This window comes from Siphateles boraxobius, unplaced genomic scaffold (assembly GCF_051911475.1).
Source record: "Siphateles boraxobius isolate OS27281-9 unplaced genomic scaffold, OSU_SipBor_1 9, whole genome shotgun sequence".
Classification (NCBI taxonomy): Eukaryota; Metazoa; Chordata; class Actinopteri; order Cypriniformes; family Leuciscidae; genus Siphateles; species Siphateles boraxobius.
This window is the reverse complement of record NW_027509219.1, coordinates 25,132,294-25,158,519: the sequence shown is the minus strand read 5'-3', so window position 1 is coordinate 25,158,519 and position 26,226 is coordinate 25,132,294. Positions and strand designations below refer to the sequence as shown.

Here is a 26,226-nt window from a genome sequence, read left to right as displayed (position 1 = left end):
TTCCTCTGTTTTATAAACCTAAAGAGGGCAGTTTTTGAGCTGCTGGCCAATTTTCTGTTAGTGTTGGACTAATTTGATAAGGTCCTGGGTGCCTGTGAAAACATATACTGAAGCAGGCTTACGATGGAAACCGTGCATCCCATGAGGCTTTGCTCTGGCAGGCCATAGTTATATTTTTGAGGTGGCTAGAAGAGGGCTTCACTGGAGTGTATGGGTTTCAGGAGGTTCTGGTGAGAGTGCATACAGCCAGAGCACAATGCATTATACAGTGTATCTCACAATGTAATGTGCTCAACATGAACTTCGGTAAAAGTGATAAAGCGTGATTTTAATCTTTTTCTAGACTCATTACTTCAACAGACTGCCAAAAGTTAAGACACTGGCTACGTTTACAAGCACCCTTATAATGTGATTAAGGCAGTACTGCAATGAAGTTGGAGTTCATGCAAACGGAACGCTGTGATTATGAAAATGTGATTATGATTAAAGTAACTATAAAAATCACAGTTAAATGCCTTCCTCTCATTATTACTGTGTACACTACCAACATTTAAGGGTCAGTCTAAATTTTTTGTTTTCACAAGCATATTAGAATGATTTCTGAAGGATCATGTGACACTGAAGACTAAAGCAATGACTGCTGAAAATTCAACTTTACTATCACTGGAATAAATTAAAATTTTAAATACACTGCCCGGCCAAAAAATAAAAGTCACTGTTTGGGCATATGCAAATGCTTAAGAGTCTACAACTGGATCATTATTGCAGTGATTATTATCTTTCAAGCATGCTATATGTTTGGCAACTGTTCTTCTAACCCTAATTGAACCCTAACCCGAATTGGTTTTTCATTTCTTAAACAACCATGTAGGAAGACACATCATGGCCATATTCCATGATTACAATGTCAAGATTCATCAGGCTCAAATTGTGAAAGAATGGTGAATTGGCACCTCTGAGTCCAGACCTTTAATTCATTGAAAGTCTTTGGAATGTGCCGGAGTAGACTTCATGTATTGCTTGACTCTTGCATTTTCAATCTTGACCAAAAATGTATGCACCTCTTAATGGAAATATCATCACAACATTTATTTCCATCAAAAGAAAGAAAGAAAAAAAAAGAAAGAAGTTTCAAACAGAGAGAGAGTGCAGTCCTAAGGTCTATATGCCACCTGACCCTAAAGCAGGGTAAAACAGCAGTCTGGCACTTATTTTAACAGCTGCAAGGGATTTCCATTTTAAAATCAGCTGACTTGATGAAAGCAGCGCTTGCAGCCTGCAGTGGGCTTCTCTCTGTAAGCCATTATGTTATTGGAGGGGCAGATTAAAGGCAGTTAAGTCCTTGACAGCCAGCTTCACATTCATCAAAAGCAGAAACTTAAACTGGAGATTCTGGGAGTTGGCAGTCCGCAGCCCGGCATATGGATGCCAGACTGTTATCTGCACCCTCTGTCTCTCTCTCTCTCTCTCACACACACACACACACACACACACACACACACACACACACACACACACACATCTGTCCTGGACCTGAGCCAGTGTAGAGATTGGTTCTTTGGAGCATGGTGGTCCAGTCCTAATAGCGAAACCACCTTCAAAAGCCCTAAACAGTCTTAAACAACAACAATCGAGCACATTCCCATAATCATGAAAGATGTAGGTAGGGAACTGATGATATCACATGTTTCTGTTCAGTTCTGAGCACAAACATTTGCATTAGTTCAAGGGATGCACCAATGATACCATTACTATTTATATTTTGAAGAAAATATTAGATATCAATCTACATTTTGTGCGATTGATCACAAAAAGCACCCCTTAATAGTCCAGACCGCTACATGCTTTTAATAATACCAAAAATCATGTACAGTAGAAAAAGGCTTTTAATTTTAAAACAGGCACAACTGCAGAAATCTTTCTTATCCCACAATCATTTAAAAAACACATTTAGGCCTACTAGTAATAAAAAATATATAAATGCATGTCTATGGCCAACCTTTTTTTTAAGGATGAATAAAGAAACAAAATGTATATGTGCATATGCTTTTAAAAGATTTCAAATCTTACAGGCTCTGTGTAAACATTTACTTTTTGTGTTTAACAATAGGTATGCCATCTAGAAATGATACAGTTATTTGACTATAATTTGGCCTATTTAACTTATCGGACCGATGAAATAACATTAAAAAAAATAACATTTATAGGCCGATATCAATATGGCTGTTGATATATGTGGCATTCTTAATTTGTTCAATTGGCAGGCGCTTTTATTCAAAGCAACTTAAAGTGCATTTAAGACAGAAACGTCTCAGTTCAGAGCAAAAACAAGCCAATAAAAGTGACATAAAATCAAAGGAAAATGGCCGGAATGTCTCAGAACAGGTGCTTTAAGGGTTTTATACTTACCACCCCTGTACGGCTTCCAGGTGTAGAATTTCCCCCGGAAAGGAACGCTGTCGAAGTCCGAGCACTGAATCTCCCGAAAATCCTGAGAACCGACTGGGCATTCCTAACCCACACACAAATCAGTCAGTCTGAGTATCTTATGGAGCATGGCAACAGTGAACCAGTTTCTTCTATTGGCGTATGTCTACATCATTTAGAGCAGGGATGTCCAATCCTGCTCATGGAGGTCTAACGTCCAGCAGATTTTAGCTCCAGCCTGCTCTAACACACTTGTCTAGAAGTTTCTAGTCAGTCTCAAGACCTTGATTAGCTGGTTTCAGGTGTGTTTAATAAGGGTTGGAGATAAACTCTGCAGGACAGTGGCCCTCCAGGAGCAGGTTTGGACACCCATGATTTAGACATTGTCCAGTGCACCCCAAAATTTGTCAGAGCTTCAGTCTTATCAACTAATTTAAATGATACAAGAACAGAATCCATTCACAAACTCCATTCAAAACTTGTAAAAGATCTTTACAAGTGGGATAGGAGTTAATTTGTAAGAAATGTTCCTTTCTAACAGACACACAAAAATTGAGTCAGTGACATGTGGTTTACAAACTCACATCAATGTTGCATGATCTGAAGCGCTTCCTCTCTCCCAGACAATATTTCCCTCCAACAGTTGGCCTGCATCCACACAAGGACAAGCATCAGACACATCTGAGTACAATTTCAATATAACTCCCAATTACACAATATATTCTGCTCAAGTACATTTCAGCCAGACATCTTCTGTCTTTCTGTCGATCTGTTAGTTTTTCAGATTTTTCCTGGCATGTCGTCAGACTAGGTTCATTGAGTACAACGGGCTGAGAGTAAGAACATTATGAATCATCAAATCACTTGTAAACACTATTGTTCCAAAGTTTGAGGTTGTTAAGATTACTTAATATTTCTGAAAGAAGCCCTTATGCTCACCAAGGCTGTATTTATATTATGAAATATTATAACAATATAAAACAGTTTGAAATATTATTATAATTCAAAATAACTACTTTAGTATGTTTTAAAATGTAATTTATTTTTGTGATAGCAAAGCTGAATTTTCAGCAGCCATTACTCCAGTCTTCAGTTTCACATGTTACTTCTAATACTAATTCATTCTAATTCTAATGTGATTAATTCTAATGCTTATTTGGTGCTCAAAAAACATTTCTTGCTTACATTTTTTAAGGATTCTTTAATAAAGTAAAAAAAAAAAACAGCATTTATTGGGAATAGAAATCTTTTGTAACATTATACATTTCTTTACTGTCACTTTAGATAAATTTATTGCATCCATGCTGAATAAAAGTTATAGTACTCACCTTGGGCTGTCACAATGGCGAATAGAGGATGAGACTCCGCCCCCACAGGTGCGACTACACTCCTCCCATGGCGACCAGTGGCCCCACCCACCATCTACACCCTCTGGACGTGTTCCATACGGCACACACATTCTTTTGTAGCACCACTAATGAGAAAATATAATTTATCAACATTAAATATGCAATATGTGACGACCAAAAACAATTGCCAATATATGGTGTACATTTATATTATATCATATAAAACCATTTCATTATCAAACATGATCTACCCATCAAGCCAAAAAAAGGTTTCTGAGCCTTGATATATTTGTGCTCTGATATTCCTCCCAGAATTCCCTGTCCTTACCCCTTTTTCGATGGTGCTGGTCTGGCATATGGTGCCCTCGGCTGCTGGGATACTACTGGTGATGCAGCGATTCCCTTTACTCATGCACCAAAGCTCACTGCACACTTCCTGAACACACACACAAGCCACTAAACAAAACTCCAGACAATGTGGGAAAAACAGACATTAAGAAATACTCAAGAGGCTGAAGAACTGTGTGGAAAGAGTAGAAGCAGGACATTCCTGCACAAAACAACACCCTCCAACGTGGCTATTTGGTTGCTAAGGTGCTCTGAGTGATGCTAAGGTAATTGCCCTTATATACTATGGAACTGAATGTTTATTACTGTACATTCATGCATGATACTATTTACATGATACTTTAAATAATATTACAGTATTCCAATAAAACAGTTTTTTTTTTGTTTCTGCCAAATCTCATAATGTAGATCAGTTGTAAGCCGCACACTGCATTTTAGATCTAGTCAATAACTTTCTGCTTTACATAGTTACAGTGAGAGCTGAACTAGTGTTTGTACTCCTCCTCCAGATGTTCAGTTTCCTGCACTGACATCCCATAAAGCAGTCAATACCTAAAGCTGGACTTAACATGAGCAGATATAGCTCACTTTACAGACTGAGATCTACTGTGTGTCTGTGAAGGTGTAAAGGTCAACCATGGCTGGCAGAGAATAGAGCCACAAACCAAAAAATAGCAATTTTTTGACCAACGTGGTTTTGAACAAAAGTGGCAGAATGCCAGCGGTCTGAAGTCTTGGGGGGAGCAAAAAGATGGAATGTAACACCCAGCGAAAGGTAGAACTGCCATCTGGTGCAGATTTACAGAGAGAAAGAGGGAGGGATGGAGAGAGTGTGCTAAATGATTTACTGTGGGGATATAAAGGCAACCTGGATAGGACCATAACCCACAATTCATGTGTCCAAAGATGTCACAGCATAGATGTCTTACTGTAGGATGGTTATATACTTCTAAATTAGATCTTTTTCAATATGTAATAATATATATACAGGTCCTTCTCAAACAATTAGCATATTGTGATAAAGTTAATTATTTTCCATAATGTAATGATACAAATTAAACTTTCATATATTTTAGATTCATTGCACACCAACTGAAATATTTCAGATCTTTTATTGTTTTAATACTGATGATTTTGGCATACAGCTCATGAAAACCCAAAAATCTAAAAATTTTTGCATATTTCATCCGACCAATAAAAGAAGTGTTTTTTTAATACAAAAAAGTCAACCTTCAAATAATTATGTTCAGTTATGCACTCAATACTTGGTCGGGAATCCTTTTGCAGAAATGACTGCTTCAATGTGGCGTGGCATGGAGGCAATCAGCCTGTGGCACTGCTGAGGTGTTATGGAGGCCCAGGATGCTTCGATAGCGGCCTTAAGCTCATCCAGAGCTCAACCATTCTCTTGACAATATCCCACAGATTCTCTATGGGGTTTCAGGTCAGGAGAGTTGGCAGGCCAATTGAGCACAGTAATACCATGGTCAGTAAACCATTTACCAGTGGTTTTGGCACTGTGAGCAAGTGCCAGGTCGTGCTGAAAAATGAAATCTTCATCTCCATAAAGCTTTTCAGCAGATGGAAGCATGAAGAGCTCCAAAATCTCCTGATAGCTAGCTGCATTGACCCTGCCCTTGATAAAACACAGTGGACCAACACCAGCATTTGACTGTGGGTACTTGACACTGGACTTCAGGCATTTTGGCATTTCCTTCTCCCCAGTCTTCCTCCAGACTCTGGCACCTTGATTTCCGAATGACATGCAAAATTTGCTTTCATCCGAAAAAAGTACTTTGGACCACTGAGCAACAGTCCAGTGCTGCTTCTCTGTAGCCCAGGTCAGGCGCTTCTGCCGCTGTTTCTGGTTCAAAAGTGGCTTGACCTGGGGAATGTGACACCTGTAGCCCATTTCCTGCACACGCCTGTGCACGGTGGCTCTGGATGATTCTACTCCAGACTCAGTCCACTGCTTCCGCAGGTCCCCCAAGGTCTGGAATCGGTCCTTCTCCACAATCTTCCTCAGGGTCCGGTCACCTCTTCTCGTTGTGCAGCGTTTTTTTGCCACACTTTTTCCTTCCCACAGACTTCCCACTGAGGTGCCTTGATACAGCACTCTGGGAACAGCCTATTTGTTCAGAAATTTCTTTCTGTGTCTTACCCTCTTGCTTGAAGGTGTCAATGATGGCCTTCTGGACAGCAGTCAGGTCGGCAGTCTTACCCATGATTGCGGTTTTGAGTAATGAAACAGGCTGGGAGTTTTTAAAAGCCTCAGGAATATTTTGCAGGTGTTTAGAGTTAATTAGTTGATTCAGATTATTAGGTTAATAACACGTTTAGAGACCCTTTTCATGATATGCTAATTTTATGAGATAGGAATTTTGGGTTTTCATGAGCTGTATGCCAAAATCATCAGTATTAAAACAATAGAAGACCTGACATATTTCAGTTGGTGTGCAATGAATTTAAAATATATGAAAGTTTAATTTTTATCATTACATTATGGAAAATAATGAACTTTATCACAATATGCTAATTTTTTTAGAAGGACCTGTATATATTAGCCTGACGTCGTCATACTCAGATTCTAGTCAGAATGTGAGTCTGATACTGCTCCATTGGGCTGTGATTATGGGGCGTGTTTCACCCGAACCAGGAAAAAAAATGCCTCTGCAATGCCAATTGGATGGACCGAATCCCGTAGGAAGGATGGCAAAAACCTCTTTCCGATCGACAAATGCCTTGATCGCGGTTCTCTGTTCCTCTTTTACAATGAACTACGCTGTCTACATCTTCTATAACAGACGCGATGGCTGAATCTACACATAAATTCTCCAGCGGCAGTCATGCTTTGTTGTAAACGAATTCAACCCAAGTGCTCTTTGGTGACGTGGATGGTTATGTTACCTTTGCTCATCTGTCCATCATCTAAAAAAGCCCGCCCTGACAATTTGATTGGTCCGAACTATTTTTGTTCGGGCATAATAGCTCCTCAACGGATCGAGTCCAGACCGAACATCCCGACCTAAAAATGTTGGCATCCAGTCTATATATATATAAATAATATAATATAACGGTCATAAAACAAAAAGTTTAAACATAAACAACTACTGAACAAGTTCACCCAAAAATGAAAAGAAATATTTTAGGGAACAATGGCCTAAATTTTTGTCTGTTCCTCACAAAAAAAACATCAAATACCTTTAGAATACATGAAATATTGCACATGGGTCATATCAACCATTTTAATGGTTACTCTGACATTCCAAGGTACTCTAAACTAAAGAATAGCATGGTGGTGCTTTCATGGTATATGTTAAAAAAACATAACACTACCATGATATTTTCTTTGTTTTTTGTTACTGACACAATAAGCGTCTCTAATGTCTATGGCACAATGCTGTTCTTGTATGGTGATATACACTATTGTTCAATAGTTGGAGGCAGTTTGATTTTTTTATGTTTTTGAAAGAAGTCTCTTATGCTCACCAAAGCTATATCTATTTGATAAAAATACATTAAAAACTTTAAATGTGAAATTTATTACAATTTAAAATAACAGTTTTCTATTTTATTTTATTTTTTAAAAGTGATACTCTTTTCCACTTCTTTTCCAGGATTCTTTGATCAATAGAAAGTTCAATCTTACTGACCGCAACCTTTTGAATGATCGTGTAGATCAGAAAAAAACATGGTATTACCATGGTCCCAAAGTCAAAAATCATGCTGATCTGCATTTTTAATAGATGATGATGATGATGTTGATGATGATGATGGAATTGTCTTTCTTGGGTGAAGAGCTGTTGTCAATTACACTTAGTGATGCAAGTACCCCGTATTTACACTGACGAGACTTCACTCCGTACTGGAAGCGGCACTGCTCGTCTGCATCATAGGCTTGGCCAGGGGCTGTGGTGGGGTAAACAAATTCCTGTTTGGGGGGAATATTGTTCAGACAGGAACCCATGCCAGAGCTAAGAAACAATCAGAAAGAAAACAGAATGGGTGTGTCAGAAGTGATGGAAGACTAAAGGCTAGTTCATACTGCCTTGATGCCAACCAACACTGATCCAACAAAACTCAAAATTGTTGGAATTCAGGGCCAGATTTACTAAACGGCCAATTAGCACGAGAGCGCAATTCCAAAAAAGCGTCGATGGGAGTGGAAAGTTCTGCACATGATCTTCTTGCAACAAGCAAAGGAAAGAATATAAATGTAGCCGGATCATTTCCATAATGACCAACGCAATCTACCAAGAGCAGCTCAAAGTGGTGTCTGGTTTAAGACATGATTTTTTTGCCGTTAAATAATAGTGCAAATACCAGTACATTGACTAGCGCAAACCTCATATTAAATCACCTTGCATTAATCATTTAAATAATGTTCTCCCCTAAATTTTGAGTCTAAAAGGGAAAATGCATTATGCAATTATGCATATACAATAATGTCAGCTGCAAAAATAACTGTGTCCATGCTTTTTCAGCGCTAAATTTCCACTGCGTGTCTTTAGTAAATCCTGACAGTAGTCTTTTAGCGACAAAAAGGGGGTTTGCGTTGGCGGAAGTAAGCGCTGGCAAATCTAGCCTTTAGTGTCTCCACTTTTTACATTTGTTGTGGCAGAGTGAATAAGTTTTAATAGTTAAGGAACCTGTTTTAATCACTATTGTAAGGCATTGACCCAATTTGAAAGATTTATTTATTTATTTATGATTTATTTATTCATGTGATGGTAAAGCTGACTTTTTACAAGCCATTTTCTCCAGCATTTTTAGTGTCAAATTGTCCTTGAGAAATCATTCAAAAATGCTGCTTTGATGCTCAAGTAACATTTCTTATTATCAATGTTGAAAACAGGTGCTTCTTAATATCGTTGTGGAAACTAATACATTTTTTCCAGGATTCTTTGATGAATAGAAAGCTCAAAAGAACAGCATTTATTTGAAAAATAAATATTTTTTAACATATCAAATGTTTTTACTGTCACTTTTAATCAATTTAATGCATCTTTGCGGAATAAAAGTATAAATAATTTAAGGAACAACGTCTTGTTGTGATGCATGATTGTGTCTGAAGCACGTGTGAAATCACTCCAATCTCACTGGTGAAACGTCATCCCGTGACGCATGACAGCATACTGCGGAAGCAATAAAAGGATACCCGGACCAAACATTGTCAGCTTCAAATTGGCTGAAGTAACTCACTCTTAGGCATCCAGGAAGTATGGCAAAGTGACACAGCGTTTCGTGCCTTTCTCAGGGAACCAGTGTTATAGTCGTAACAGAGACATTGCCTTTCGAGTGGTCAGCAATTGGTTAGTTTTATGCCACTAGGCAGAGCAGTGGATGTAACAATCAAACGCCCTAACTGGGCAAAGCAAGTTAAGCTTCTCTTGGTCAGCCATTTGGAAAGGAGGAGGGCAAAAGACCTGCAGACCAATAGAGCGTGCTACATTGGTAGGTTTTTAAGAAAAGCTTTTACCATGCCGGGAGCAAACTCTAGACAGGAGGCGACAGACAGGGCCTGCAGATCTCCAACCCTCTTCAGAGATGTAATAGCTAGTAAGAAAGCCATCTTGAGAGTAAGGAATTTCTCGGAGACTGACTCAATAGGCTCAAAGGGTGCCATTGACAACCCCTCGGATGAATGAATCTCCTACGGAGAGCGGTTCAGGAGAGACAACAGGTCCAAGAAACCATACTCGTGCCAGCCAAAACTGGCTACTAGTAGTAAACTTACCCACTCCTAGTGAACTCTCTCTAGTACTCCTGAGAGCAGAGCAATCGGGGGAAACGCATAAAGATGTAGCCTCAGCCCTGTCCAAACCATGGCATGCAACCCCAACGGAGCTGGATGTGTGAGGGAGAACCAGAGTGGACCGTGCGTCATCTCCTCTGATGCGAAAAAGCCCACATCCACCCAGCCGAACCTAACTCAAATCAAGGATGACCACCCCAGGCCCGTGAGGGAAGTGTCTGTTATAAGCATTTTGCAACGACCAGGCACGGGACCCTGGGCGAAGAACCAAAGCTTCTTCCACATTACTAGGTTACAAAGGCATCTGTGTGTAACCCTGATGATGCGAAATGGGTTGCCCCTCAGGGAAAACCCCTTGGTCTTGAGCCACCACGGCAATGTACAGAAGGCCAAAAGGAATCACATTGGATCTTTTTGGTGTTATCTTGAGGACCCCCTCGAAAACAAGATGTTTCATCTCAAGGGGTTATCCTCTAATAAAATGAAATGAAATGGATGCAGCTGCCATAAGTCCCAACAGTCTTTTATACTGTTTTACAGTGACGGCTTGGCCTACCCTGATCTTGCCTACAGCTGAGATAATCAACTCGATACGTGCAGGAGACAGACGAGCCTGCATCGTAGTCGAGTCCCATACCACCACTAGAAATGTAGTTCTCTGTAGTGGAGAAAGCACACTCTCGAAACCGAACTGCCATTTCCTAGGATTGAGCTAGAATCAACCCGGCGTTCAACTGAAAAGTCTTGTCCTTTTCCTTTATATGAAACAAGTTTAGCCCTTAGGTGTCTCTCCGTAGCCACCATAGCTGCCATGGGACGCCTGATGACAAGGGCCATGGTTTCCTTGGTGGCCCGGTGCAACTCTTTTTACAGTATATTTTAAGAAGATATTCTGAAGAATATGGTTAACCAAGCAGCCTTCCATAGTATGGGGGGGAAAAAAGGAAGTCAATGGTTTCTGACATTCTTCGAAAAATATCTTCTTTTGTGTTCAGCAGAAGAACGAAAGTTGTTAAGGTTTGGAACAACTTGAGAGTGAGTAAATGATGACAGAATTTAAATGTTTGGGTATACTATGCCTTTAAAGGCAGATGTTCACAGTGAACACTGTCAGGTCCCTCTAGAGCTGACTATGATGCTCCACTCCCAAGCAGACCACACAGATCGTGCGTGTCCCCTCTCACAATATAACGCAGGCAGGGAGACACACACAGTCTAACTGCTGCTTATTCACCATGCTAGTTTCCTACATGACAAACAACACCAAAAAGACAGACAGATTCACACAGCGCTCTGAAGGCACCGAAGCTGCTGATGTTTGGTCCAGGTATCCTTTATAGCAACACCGTCTTTCTTCACGGGATGAATGAGATTGGAATGATTTCACACATAGTTCAGACGCAATCATGCAGAACCATTTCCATAGCGTCAACATTCTTATGCAGCGTAGAATTTCTTCGAAAGGGAACTGTTTAACGGTAATGTATATAAGTAAATACACTATTCAAAATTAAATTAAATTAAATTTGATTAAATGTAATAAAGATTCACTAAAATCTTTGAAAACAGAAAATGTGCACTAGCTGTCAGCAGATTTCAGACACATCCCAATAATTTTTTAATCGACAAATATCAATCAGCCTGTATATTGGTATATCATTAATTATAAGTACCTTATATAACAAATGGCTCTTATACAACATTATAGGCTGAGTTTGCGTTTGCGATTCACATCATTTATATTCATAACGCAATCCTTTGGAAATGTATGATACTGAAATCCAATGTTGACAGTCAATATTTCACACTAAATACAGTACACTTATTTAGTGTAAACACAGATATCAGACTCGGGCAGCAGACGCACTCAAGAAAATTGGTGATGTAATCGCGGCTGCAGGCAGACCAAACGAAGGGGTTAGTCTTCATGGTGATGTGGGCAGCCATAAGTTTAGCGGTCTCCTGACTGCGCACCCCACACGCATTGCCAACACCATCATGATTCATCCCAAACCTGAAAGAGAGAGATGAGTGATTTTATGGAAGTATAAATATAGAATCCATTGGTCCAGGTTACAGAATGTGAACACACACACAAACCCATCAGCACTTCACACATCTTATGTAATCCTACACACAGTCAAACATATGCTCCCTTGTCTAGACAGCCCCAGTGCGCAGCGTCATATGGCCGTCAGTTCAAAGGTACCTGGACGAACCATTAGGACCAGACCACTAATGACTTCACCACCTATGAAAACAGCTCAGAGGCCCGTTAGCGTAGCTAAGGCAACAGAGTACTTGGTGACCCAGCACAAACAGCTCAGATCTGAACAATGATAGCAAAAAGAATACTTTTCAACTTCCAAAACAGCAGAATTTCCTTTCATGGAAGTATTCTGAAGGTTTGAGGAATGATATGTGCTGGCAGTGGCACGATATCAGCCAGGCGTGCCCATAAATCCATATGCATGATTAAGCTGCAGAAGTGAAAACAATACTTCAACGTCTTGGAGCGCAAGAAACCACAAACTAAAAGACCAAAGTAAGCCGCCTGGAGCATCAGAGTCTGTCGTCACTTGCTCCACTAACAAGAAATAAATATTGCAAGACAGAGAAAATATTAGTGCAGTTGTTGATGATGAGCATTATTCATATTTAAACGCCTCAAGTGGCTTTATAGTTTATCCTTGAATTTAACCCAAGTTTGTTTTGGAAGGCCACATGTCAAGGGTCAGAGTTGAAAGGATATGCCCTAATGACACAAGTAGGTAAAACTGGAATTTCAGAGCGCTGATGTATTGCTGACCTATAGTAGAGCTTCAATTGGTGCTGAGGGAACAATGAAGATTTTGGAATATATACTGACATCATTTAGTCACAGTTTTTGAAAACAGGTACATCAGGGATTTCCAAACTTTTTAAAGAGATTTTAAGTTAATATTTCACACATTTTCATGTTCACAGTTCTCTGATGTTAGTAAATGGTCACAAAGAAAACAATTATTTATCTTTTTTAGAAAGCGTTTCATTTTGATTGTTTTTATTTCAAATTTTCGTGTTTATTTTCATTTTACATTTGTATTATTTAGTTAATGATTAGCTTTTCATCAACTCACAAACCCCTTGCCGTTCCCTCAAGATCCCACAGTTTCCCAGTTTAGGAAACCCGGAGTTACACAAATAAAAAATGTTAAGAACAATTTAAAGCCATTTTCCATTTAATAAAGGCTATTGATATAGCTTGCACCTATCTCAGGCTTTCTCTATTGCACGCACCTACCGTTAAGACAATGTAGAAAATAATGTAACAATTTATGTAGCAGCATAAAGATACAAAAACAAAGACATTTGCTTGATTTCACCTGACTGAAATCGAACCTTGACTCATACCAAACAGCATCATCAAAAGACATGGAGGAGTAGAGGAACACAAGACACTGTAGGAGCATTTGGAGGTTTAGGAAAAGACTCACGTGTGTCCAATCTCGTGTGCAATGGTGAAAGCAGTGGCCAGACCAATGTCTTCATTGATGCTGCAGCTTCTCTCTGGCTCACACATACCGCCAACAGGTGCCAGACCTGATACAGACATGTGTGTGCACATGGGCACAGTGACATGGACACACACACGCACACACATATATGCTACAATACTATCCACCTTACTTTTTTAAAGTAAGTGCAGGCGCGGCCATTTTTAATTTCAATTTTAAAGGAGTAGTTCAGTTTTTAAAAAACTTTTGCTGATAATTTACTCACCCCCGTGTCATCCAAGATGTCCATGTCTTTCTTTCTTCAGTCGAAAAGAAATTAAGGTTTTTGATTAAAACATTCTAGCATTTTTCTCCATATAATGGACTTCATTTGGTACCAAACGGTCCAAGGTCCAAATGACAGTTTCAGTGCAGCTTCAAATGGCTTTAAACAACACCAGACGATGCATAAGGGTCTTATCTTGCAAAACGATCGGTCATTTCAAAAATAAAAATAAAAGTTTTATAAGCACAAATGCTCGCCTTGCTCTGTTCTGTGATGCACGTTCGTGACTCTCCTGTTCGAATTCGTTCATCAAAATGAACAAATCTTTTTTCGAGTCATTTCGTTCGTTGAATGAAAGAAATGACTCGAAAAAAGACTCTTTCAAAATTAACAAATCTTTTTTCAAATCAAAAAGATTTGTTCATTTTGATGAACGAGTTCGAACAGGAGAGTCACGAATGTGCATCACAGAACAGAGCAAGGCGAGCATTTGTGCTTATAAAACTTAATTTTTTTTATTTTTTTTTTAAATGACCGATCGTTTTGCAAGATAAGACCCTTATTGATCGTCTGGTGTCGTTTAAAGCCATTTGAAGCTGCACTGAAACTGTCATTTGGATCTTGGACCGTTTTGGTACCCAAAAATACTAAAATGTTTTCATCAAAAACCTTAATTTCTTTTCGACTGAAGAAAGAAAGACATGGACATCTTGGATGACACGGGGGTGAGTAAATTATCAGCAAAAGTTTTTTAAAAAGTGAACTACTCCTTTAACTTGTAGCTCCACAACAACAGTTTATTGTACGAATTAATATTGTAAACTTGTTTTTGTTATCAAATTTTTTAAATTTATTTCAAAATCATAAACACATTGGTTTGTTGCACAATAGTTTTACAATTTACTGCACTTTGTCATTCTTCAAGTTGTTTACCTATAGCGGCAAATGAATCTGAAATCTCACACATTCACAGGGAATAGCTTACTTCTGAGTTGAAAAATAAGATGGATATGCAAATACATATATGCAAATACTATACAAGCCCCACTACAGTACTACACATTAGTTAATTAATTAGTGTCTACAAACTAATCAAATGTAAAAACTATATTGTACCAATAAACCTTCGATTAGCTATGTTATGAACAGAGAAGAAGTAACAATTTGATAAACAAATATTTCATATATGCTGACAGATAAGGCAATGGATGGACAGATGGCTTACCAAGTGTTCCACAGGGTTTGTTCTTGTAGATGCAGATGTCATACCTGAAAACATACCACAGAAACATGTCTGATATTTTGTTGGGGTGAATGAACCTCTTGGGTTTCCACAGAACAAACACAAACTCAGATAACAGAGCTGTGAGACAGTTCACAGACTGGACACTCTTCTGATAAGAGAGTGAAGACAATGAAAGGAAACGTTTGATCCATCCAGCAGACATACCCTCTGATACAAGCCTCTAATATAAAGACTCAACACTTGTCTTTCTCTCTGTCTATCTCCTTCACTCTCACTCTCTATTTCATACTCATACTATACACATACCTCACACACTCAGCTCTCAGGCGCAGAAATTCAACCCAACTCCTCATTGTGTGGATTAAAGCTATAGCATGATTTACCATAAATCGCTAGTTCTTCCAAACACACATTAAGTACTTTAAAGCCATTTTAAAATTATGACCTGTTGCCTTTGGAACCAATGGAGTGCTACAAAATTTTAGACAGGTGTTATAGTGTGCATGTGTTTAAAAAAGGTATACATTTAAACAAAAGCATATACTGACATAGGCCTATTTCACTTTTTTGACAGCGACAGAGACCTAAAGTTTGACTTACACAACACCACAAACAGAGCTAAAATCATCCACATTCTAACCTGGTGATGAGGACTGCTGTATCATGGTGTGCGATTCCATTGTCAGGGATGGCATTCCCATGACCGTTCCGGTGCAGGATGGACTTTTGCCACTTGCAGAAACTGTCTAAAGACTTCCCTGCATGATGGTTAACCTCTAATGTAGGCTGGAAAGAGAAAAATTAGGATCAGAAAGACTTGAAAAAGGCCAGGTTCATTGCATGTACATTGTACAGCGTGTGTATATTAGTTTGTTTACTAACTATACTGATACTGGACTTCTTTTCAAATAATAGTAGAAAATGTGCTGGTTCTTTCAAAGTATTTAATTCCTGTGTGAAATGGAATTGCAAAAACAATGATTGTTTTCAAAAAGGTTTCCCCGAGAACTCCTACTATTTGCCATTGGTATGGTGGTATGCATATGGCTTTTACCCCCTCATGCAAAATTCCAGATCGTGAGGATTCCTATTGAGCAGACTGCATTTCACCAGTGGAATTTTTGTTGTATAAAGGTAAATGTGACTGCACTTTTAAAATGCAATTGGAAAAAAAATATTTTTAAAATCACACAAGTACAATGTGACTATACAACAGAAAAATATAAAACGAATTCTAAAATATAAAAATTTTACAGTTTTCCCACCAAATTAAGGCAGATTTTTCATTATTTTCTGGAACAAAGTTCAGACATCTGAATTAATTTTTTTCAACAGATACATAATAAAAAACAGCAAATCATTGCAGTATAATATTTTGGACTTTATATGAAGGTGTCCACAGTGTTTAATGCATTATTTTAAAGCTGCAAATTACCTGCAACAAATCTTTTCAAGCTACACTTTATAGCTTCTTTAGTTTATATAAGCACAGCTCTGACGCATTTCTCTGCTTTGTTGAGTTTACAGTGGATCAGGGCAATGGTAATATGGACACAACAAACTAATAACACTACAAGAAGCATATACAGAAAGACACACAGGCCCGGTCACAAAGGCAGGGTTTAGATTAAGCCAGGATTAGGCCTTAGTTTAATTAGGATATTTAAGTAGCTTTTTTAAAAGTGCCTTATAAAAAAACATTATTGGTGTGCATCTTGAGACAAAACAAGTTGCTTTCAATTAAGACAGCTCAAACATGCATTTTAGTCTGGGACTAGACTTAAGCCTCCTATGTGAAACCGGGGGGATAGTGTTTCCCTACCCCTCTGCCTGGCACCCAGCACCTGAGCCGGCCATTGCACCATTACACTTGTAACCCAAGAATGCACTGGCATAGCCTATAATTATATCATCCTACAATCCAGAGTTCCAACTTTCCAGGTTTCCTCTGACACAGGGAGTGGTGGGGTGTTCTCATCTGGAAATGAACCATGTTTGGTTCCACGAAACCTCAGCACTCCGCACAGTGGTTATCTCAACACGGCTAATGCTGCTCCTAATGACCGCTCTCCCATCATTTGTCAAATTACATTATCCGGAACAAATTACAGGGGGATTTATTTTTAGCTGTCTGCGATTTGGGATCATTAATGCTTCATTAAATACACCACAAATCCCCACTCCGATCCTTTTCCTGCCCTGTGTCATCTGTAGGAGCCTGTTTGAGGTCCCGACTCTGTCAGCATGTTCCAGAGATCTTGCCGCGTGAACCAACTCGCTCATGCAGTGTTGTCACACCTCGCTCAGGACAGAGGTGGAAGCCTGAATGCATGACAGAGGCAGATTGATTGTGTTCAGAGGCAGGTGGCGAGAACAATAGCGGTACAGTTTGGATTGCCCTGAGATTTCGCTTAATATTTTGTACATTGTTTTAAGATGAATGTACATTCATGAGTGTGGCAATATTAGCATTCACAATCAACAACAAGAGCAGTCATGGCAGGCTCTCTGGATACACCCAGGAGAGCCGGGTAGAAAACAGCCCAGACTTGTGCAGACTGTCTCAACTACCTCACACTAAGATGCCTCAGCCTGCAAACACACTAACAAGGAATCCTTTGACAGGTGAAATAAGCCAGACTATGGCTTATATGTATGTGTGTATCATTAAGACATTGTATTTTTGTATATAAATTATTGCAATAAATTAGTAATGGCCTTTTTTTCTGTTGCTTGTAGTAATCTACTAGTTAAAAAGTGTATGTTTCCTTCAGGATTTCACAAAGTTTTTAAATATTGTTTTAAATATTGCACCGATTAGAATTGCATGAATAAAATATGTTTTATGCATTTTTTTATATTTAAAATATTCAATTAAGCAAACTTTCTTTTCATACGTATGTTTTTTGACTATAATAATAATAATAATAGTTAGAATATTATAAAATGATGGAAAATACACTACCAGTCAAAAGTTTTTGATATTACGATTTTTTATGTTTTTAAAAGAAGTCTCTACGGTCACCAAGGCTGCATTTATTTGATTGAAAAAATACAACAACAAAAAAAATATAGTAATATTGTGAAATATTATTACAATTTAAAAGCGTTTTAAATCTTTAAAGCTGTTTTCTATGTGAATATATTGTAAACTGTATTTTATTCCTGTGATCTTTTCAGCATCATTACTAGAGTCTACAGATCCTTCAGAAATCATTCTAATATAATGATTTGATGCTCAAGAAACATTACTCATTATTGTCAATGTTGAAAACAGTTATTTACATTTTTATTTCAGGATTCTTTCATGAAAAGAAAGTTCAAAAGAACAGCATTTATCTGAAATAGAAAGCTTTTGTAACATTAAAGGGATAGTTCACTAGGGTGACCATATTTTGATGAGCAAAAACCAGGACACTCGGCCCGGCAAACAAATACTCAAATGATACTCGAAGTTTACTCAGAGATGCCTTATTAATTTCAATACATTTAAAGTAGGCTATCCCTCCTCTGTGTGGATAGAAAATTGTTATATTACAAGACACAAATTCAGATAGGCTTCTCAGAGGTTACTCAACAAATTTTATTATGACAGGTTTCAAAAATAATGAATGAAATAATGATAGAAATAATGTATCTTCTGTATTAGAAAAATAAATATATAAATAATAAATAACTAAAAGAAATACCTCCAAATTGAACAAAAATAGCTCTCACAAACTTACAAAAACGAACTAACAAAATATATTTATATCTTTAGTTTTCTTCCTCTTTATCCTGTTTTTCTTCCTCATTCTTCTTGTTTGCCCATCTATATTTTGCTTTAGAGATGATCTTTCCCAAAAGTTTTTTGAAAACCAGGACATTTTCATCACTTTATAAAAAACAGCCACGACGGCCAGGACAGGATGTGAAAACAGGACATGTCCTGGGAAAACAGGACTGTTGGTCACCCTATAGTTCACCCAAAAATGAAAATTCTGTCAGTATTTACTCACCCTCATGTTGTTCCAGCCTCGTAAGACCTTCGTTCATCTTCGGAACACAAATTAAGATATTTTTGATGAAATCTGTGAGCTGGATCACTCCTCCATAGGCTTCAAAAGGATTGAAACTTGCCAGCCCCGAAAAGTTATTAAAGATATCGTTAAAATAATCCAAGTGACTACAGTGGCTCAATCTTAAGTTTATCAAGCGACGAGAATACTTTTTGTGTGCAAAACCCCCCAAAAATAAGACTTTATTTCAACTATTCATTTCCTTCTTGTTGGGCCTCTAGTTAGTTAACGTAGTGTGATAGCGTAGAGCTACGTCACACGTAGGCTCACTATTGGTTTGTTGCTCACTACGTACAACAACAGAAGAACTGCGCTATATCACTAGTGAACTGACTCGAGGCCCACAGAGAAGGAAATAAATAGTTGAAATAAAGTCGTTATTTATTTATTTTTTGCACACAAAAAGTATTCTCGTCGATAAACGATATCTTTAATAACTTTTAGGGGCTGGCAAGCTTCAATCCCTTAAGAAGCCTATGGAGGAGTGGTCCAGCTCTCAGATTTCATCAAAAATATCATAATTTGTGTTCCGAAGATGAACGAAGGTCTTACGGGGTTGGACCAACATGAGGGTGTGTAAAGACCAAGCGTGCCGCACAAGCCCTGAAAAGTGAAGCCAAAACGTCTCGATCGCCCCCCTGTGACCGGTCCTAGTATAGCTCATAAACCCCGCCTCCCCATGTTATTCAACGGGACGTGAGACCAATTAAACAATTAAATTACACTTCACATATATTTTTTCCAAAGATAGTTTCTGTCATTTACTGTAGTTTTTATCACGCTGATGTAATTTGAAGTAATTTGCTGATGTAATTTGATGTAATTTGATCAAGTGTTTGTTTTTCAAATAAGTTTGTTTTTAGTAAGTTATTTGATGCTATAAAAACGGCGCTGTGGGGTTATGATTGACAGCTGTGATTGACAGGTTCTCTGAGCGAAGTAGTCACAGAAGCAACAAAGGACTTATTTTCATGATCTTTGGAGGACTGAGGAGATTGGAGCTTTAAATTTAATATCTAAATTTCTATAATTAATTATTGCACACCGACATAATGGGTTGTTCAGCAGCAGAGGCGTGTGCTTGTGATTGATTCAGCAAGGGAGAGGGCGGGGCCTTGATTTCGTGGCTTTAGCTTCCTGCTCACTACTCCGCATGTCTGGTCCCGAAATCGCAACTGCGCAGACTTAAGTCCCAAGATGTCAGCGCCATATCGGGACAATGGCGGCTTCACTTCTCGCCAATGGAAGAGAGCGAAGGGGCGTCGTCCATCTTTTTTTACAGTCTATGGTAAATACTGACAGAATTTTCATTTTTGGGTGAACTATCCCTTTAAACACTACCGTTCACAAGTTTGGGGTCCTTAAGAATTTTTATTTTATGTTTTTGGGGGAAAGAAGTAAAATAAATTAATACTTTTATTCATCAAGGATGAATTAAATTGATCAAAAGTTTTATTGTACAAAAGATTATATTTCAAATAAATGATGTTCTTTTGATCTTTCTATTCATCAAAGAATCCTGAAAAAAGAATTCAATGCTTTCAACATTGATAATAATTAATGTTTTTTTAAGCATCAAATCAGCATATTAGAATGATTTCTGAAGGATCATGTGACACTGAAGACTGGAGTAATGATGCTGAAAATTCAGCTTTGATCACAGGAATAAATTACATTTTAAAATATATTAAAATAGAAAACAGTTATTTTAAATTGTCATAATATTTAACAATATTACTGTTTTTTTGTTGTTGTTTTGGTATTTTTAATCAAATAAATGCAGCCTTGGTGGGCAGAAGAGTCTTCTTTTAAAAACATTAAAAATCTTACCATCAAAAACTTTTGACTGGTAGTGTATATATGTAAGGGATAACTGACGAGTATAACAAAACAGATACTCCAAACAAGGTGATTAAGGTGAGAAACAGATTTATTAAAATATTAAGTAAATAGCAGTAGCAAGAACTGTTGTGGATGAATGTCTATGAAGGATGAAGAACCGGAGATACTGACTGTCCTTTCTGTTACCGTGGATGATGGAGCACACACCGGTGTTGGAAGAGAGGTGAGTCTTTTCAGGCACGACGAAGAAGACGAAGACAACACCGAACTGAGAGTTTTATTTACGACTAGGAGAGACACTCTGGAAGACGAAGATACTTTGCCAATGAAGCGTGGGAGGTAAACGAAGACACATAGGAAGTCCTTACTCACATCCATTCTCCACTCGTGTGTGCATTATTTTTCTAATAATTCAACGGCCCGTCGTAAAAAAATTTCTGATTACACTATGGTTAGACTTTTGTCAAGACATTTGTCAGGTTTTTGTCCTTGAAATGCTATTGTGTGTGGGACTAATTTCTTACGCATTTAATCCCAAGTCTCCGTTGCGAATTCCAAAACGTCATTTTAGAGCTAGTAACAGAGACTTAAGCCACTGATAGCAGACTAATGCAATTATCAGAGAGAGAGAAAGATTAAGCTTGTGTGAATTACCTCAGCCTCACAGTGTTCGACACCAGCGTCTACTAATAGCGACACTGTTTATCTGCACCTTGTTAGTGAGAAACGTCATGTAGCTTTTAAGTTGCTAAACTATTTTACTGATAAAATAATCAGAGCAGCACTGACAACATGCGAGTCTGTATCCATACTGTATGTGTGTGCGTTTGAGTTGGAGAGAGAGTGCAAGAAAGAGATATGTGCTTTTCCATAATAACTGATTAATGCATAAGTCTGTAAAGACCTTTGAAATAACTGAAATCATTTGGCGAGGTGATATAAACTGTAATGCGGTCAAGACCTGCCTGGAACTACTTTAACCATGTGTTTCCCTGAAAATAATTGCACACCATAGAACGTTCCTCGACCAATCAGAATCAAGGATTCAAAAGCCCCTTAGTATAAGGAATAATAATATACACTACCATTCTAAAGTTTGAATTAGGTACGTTTTTCAATGTTTTTTTTTAAGAAATCTCGTATGCTCACCAAGGCTGCATTTATTTGATAAGATATAGAGTAAAAACAGTAATATTGCAAAACATTATTACAATTTAAAATGGTTGTGCTGCTTAATATTTTTGGAAACATTAATTTCAGGATTCTATGATGAACAGAAAGTTGAGAAGAACTGTATTCATTTGAAATAGAAATCTTCTGTAAAAATCTTTACTGTCACTTTTGATCAATTTAATGCATTCAGGCTGAATAAAAGTATCAATTTCTTTAAATAAAATGTAACTGGCCCCAAAAGGTTGAACAGTAGTGTATATTTCTATCATCTAAAGCAATAGTTTATACTTTCACAGATGGTGCATTTACACCAGAGGCGTTTATATTTCACACATTCATTTGGCGCACTCACAAAAAGCACTGCTGCACAACAAAGAGAAACTTTAAATGCACAATTTATGGCATTTCTGTGTTCACTTAACATTTCCTTATTTGGATGGCAATATTTACATTTACATTTATTCATTTAGCTGACACTTTTATCCAAAGCGACTTACAATTGCTATATTTCAGAAGTTGCACGCCTCTGGAGCAACTAGGGGTTAAGTGTCTTGCTCAGGGACACATTGGTGTCTCACAGTGGATTCAAACCCGGGTCTCTCACACAAAAGGCATGTTTCTTATCCACTGCGCCACCACCACCCCATAATAATATATGTAACTGACATAACAATATGTAACTGGAATTTAAAAAAAAGTGCAAAAATAATCCAGATCAGGCAAATGTAACAATCGTGACAGTCCTATGTAGGCATGTGAGCAAATGTGCTTTAAAAAGAGTACCTGGTCTTCCATCAGTAAAATAAGCCTTGTCACAACGATGTTCACTGCATTCCCCAGGCTAGAATCCTGGAACAGTTTGGCAACCTGACCTCCAGGGAAACAAGAAAAAACCAGTCTTAAAAACGAGCCAATTGTCAGTTTTTAGACCTTTCTAAGCCTGCTGTTTACTGTAAAGATGGACATTTTACAGTCTACTATTAAACCAGTGCTAGCTCTAGGTCCGTGAGGTGAGATAATCTCGTCATTAAACACGTTCCACAGGTGTTAAACTATTTGTAACAATGCCACAAATTGCCCATGGGGATTATAAATAAGGAATTGCAGGGTGACAGAAGACAGTTACTTAGACAACTGGTTTTCATTTACTATTTTTTCTTTGAGCCAATACAAATTACCTGGAGAGGTCAATCATCCTCTGAAGATTCACTTAAGTCTATGGGATATCATTGCAGTCTATTCATTTTAGGTCTTTGTTAGAATCTCAAGTAGAATGTCTGAGCTTTATTCCATACAATGAAAGCAAAGGAAGACCAGGGACGGTCAACAGTATTGTTTGCTGTATTCCTAGTAGTCTGAAAACATGCGATTGGTTTGTGAGGAACAGATCGAAATTTGGACATTCTGCTATAAATGACTCCTTTTCGGTACATGGAAAGATGAAAGTCATATGGTTTTCAAAAGACATGAGGGTGAGTAAACGATTAAAGGACTTTATTTTTTGTATCCTTAAAGCATGTAAAAAAGAACAAGGAGAGTTGAAGCTTACAATATTCATGACGGCCAGAATGTACTGCTCAATATCGCGACGGCCGTGATAGCTGACCATCATCTTGTCGGCAACCACTAGGGTTTCGACGTAGCGCTCTCGGCTGACAGAGCGCTTCAGTGGTAACTGGCCCCGTCCCATCTGGTTGGGTAAGGGCTTTATTGTTCTCTGCCACCATCCATAGCTCTTACCCGGCTTTTCGTCTGAGGAGGAACAATGAGCAAGACTGTAGTGTACCTACACAGTTTTTTGTTAAAATCATGTGACATAAAAACAAATCCATGTTGAAAACCTTCTGAAAGACCATGTTATTGCGTTTTTGTGAAGTACTTCAGCGTAACTTCAAACTGTGAATGAGCTGCCAAAGAATTGATTACTTTCAAAAAAGTCAGGTTGGTTTCAATAAACAAGGCTGTGTACGAAATAAGTTAGATCTGTAAAGATGCATGGCATATAAATTCACCCTATCTATTTTTTACATGCATTATTCAATCTTCTGATGAAATTACAAACTTCTCTCTGGTGTATGTCAGACTTTTCCAATCATTTAGTCAGCTGCTTACAGGAAGTTCACCCAAAAATGGAATGTTTTCCACAAAAAAACTTAATTTCTCTTCAGCTGAAGAAAGAAAGACATATATATCTTGGATGGGCTGTGGGTGAGTAAATAATCAGGAAACTATTCAGATTCAGATCTGCGTCCATCTAATCAACAACTGATAGATAAAACCCAAGTCCCTGCTCAATATTTTTGGACTATTTGTTTTACTCACATAAAATACAGATGAAATGATATGTCGCTACTTCCATTACAATGCAACTTTAATGTTCGGGATAAAATGGGATACCGTATATACTGAAAAATACCATGAAATGGTTTAGTGAATTTTCTTTTTAAGGGGTTGTTGATGTATAAAATACATCTTCATGGTTTTTATCATTCTTACCAATGACTCCACAGGACTGGTCCATGTTCTGGTATCTCAGAGACGACCGTTTGTACACCACATGTGGGCGTCCTTCTCTGCCATCCTCATTGGTAAAGTTTTTAGCAGAAACCAGGGGTTCGATAAGATACTCCTCACCTCCAGCTACAATAACCCCTTGCTGAAAAAGCCAAGAAACCATAGATTAGCACTTCATTTTAGCCTGTCAGCTCAATCTGAGTTTAAAATCTAGTAGATACACAGAAAAATCATCGAATCATCCCATCATTAATCTCCCCAACTAAAATAATGAGCTTCGCGCTCATTATAATGATCTTATCCAGATCTTATAATCCTGGATGAAATGGGAACTCATGGCAGAAGGCCAAAGGATCTTAGCATGTTTCATTGTTTCTTCTCTCTCAGTCACACTTTTCAAGTCCATATAATCCTGTAATGTGCTTAGTGATGGTCTTGTGGACACACTGAGAATTCCCTGATGAATAGTGTCATGCTACTCTGATCACCAATAATTAACCTGGAAGTTTCTTCCCGCCTTCATGAGCAAGCTTAATCATCCATTGTATTTACATGTGTTGGTGTACACACAATTGAATCAAAATGGATACATTATCGACCAGGCTGGACATTTGATAGCACCTGTGATGCCAGAGAGTTGCCTGTGATGTCTGATGGCATTTATCAGACATAACACTATACTCAAAGGGTCTGGATAAAAAAGCACTGGTCTTGACTTTGTAATCTGTTTACGCAGGTGTATTACCAGCTCATGCAAGTAATGAGCATGCCACAGCATGCTGCTTGAAACTAAATCCATCATTAGGCTCCAAAACACCTGTTTTTGAAGCTGAGCTTTACACCAGCTGGGAGAGACAGACTTTAGCAACAGCTGCCCATTTCAGATCTACAGGGGTATCACGACAACTCACCCGAGGGAGTTTCACCCAAGAAAGAGATTACATTGAATAATACATAATTACTTCAACATGCAGAATTATCTACCTGAGCCTCATGTGATGGAAATGTTCAACAAAATGATAAAGCCATTTAAAGGAATATTCTGGGACTGATTGCAAAAATGAATTTCCACTTGTCCCTCCTTTTTTTTTTACAGTGAGACACTTAAAATTTAAGTTAATAGTCAATCCATAAACATTAAAAAGTATCAAAAGTATAGTAAGAATATGTAAACAATTTGCATGTTAACATGCTTTTAGTTTGAAAAAAACTTTTTATAATTTTTTTTTTACTTTTATTCAGCAAGGACACAGCAATTTTATTCAGCAAAACTGACAATAAATACATTTATAATGTCACAAAAGATGTTTTTTTGAAAAAAATAATGTTCTTTTGAACTTTTGGTTTCCACTAAAATATGAATATTTTTTGACCAATCAAATGCAGCCTTGGTGAGCAAAAGAGACTTTCTTAAAAAACAAAACAAAAAAAACCCACATTTTTTTAACTCTTTCCCCTCCAGCATTTAAAAAAAAAGAAGAAGTTGCCAGCCACCACCAGCGTTTTTGAACATGTTCACAAAAATGGCCCCCAGAATATTTTGACGTATGAATATCTGAACATGCAACATATCAAAAGAAAGAACAGACCCTCTGCTTTATAAACAAACAAAAAAATATTCAAGCTTCATCTATTATATTTTTTTTAAATCAACACTTGAATATGGGTGTTTCATAAAAAAAGCTAAATTGAGCAAAAAGCTGATCAAATCATGTTTTTGTCAAAACCTTCATCCAGATCAGATTCAGAACG

General features: G+C 37.9%; 1 protein-coding gene across 1 annotated transcript in view; it reads right to left on the bottom strand.

The window, feature by feature from the left end:
- The window catches only part of adamts10 (ADAM metallopeptidase with thrombospondin type 1 motif, 10), a 74,901-nt gene that overhangs the window by 27,437 nt on the left and 21,238 nt on the right, over nt 1–26,226 (bottom strand). The window contains exons 4-15 of the mRNA XM_077224314.1: nt 24,457–24,616; nt 23,510–23,712; nt 22,744–22,827; nt 15,528–15,673; nt 14,867–14,910; nt 13,356–13,461; nt 11,747–11,893; nt 7,957–8,098; nt 4,105–4,212; nt 3,756–3,901; nt 3,012–3,075; nt 2,410–2,512 (exon numbers count right to left, since the gene is read on the bottom strand). Of these exons, the coding sequence (XP_077080429.1) occupies nt 2,410–2,512; nt 3,012–3,075; nt 3,756–3,901; nt 4,105–4,212; nt 7,957–8,098; nt 11,747–11,893; nt 13,356–13,461; nt 14,867–14,910; nt 15,528–15,673; nt 22,744–22,827; nt 23,510–23,712; nt 24,457–24,616 (1,453 nt within the window). The remainder of the gene's footprint in view (nt 1–2,409; nt 2,513–3,011; nt 3,076–3,755; nt 3,902–4,104; nt 4,213–7,956; nt 8,099–11,746; nt 11,894–13,355; nt 13,462–14,866; nt 14,911–15,527; nt 15,674–22,743; nt 22,828–23,509; nt 23,713–24,456; nt 24,617–26,226) is intronic.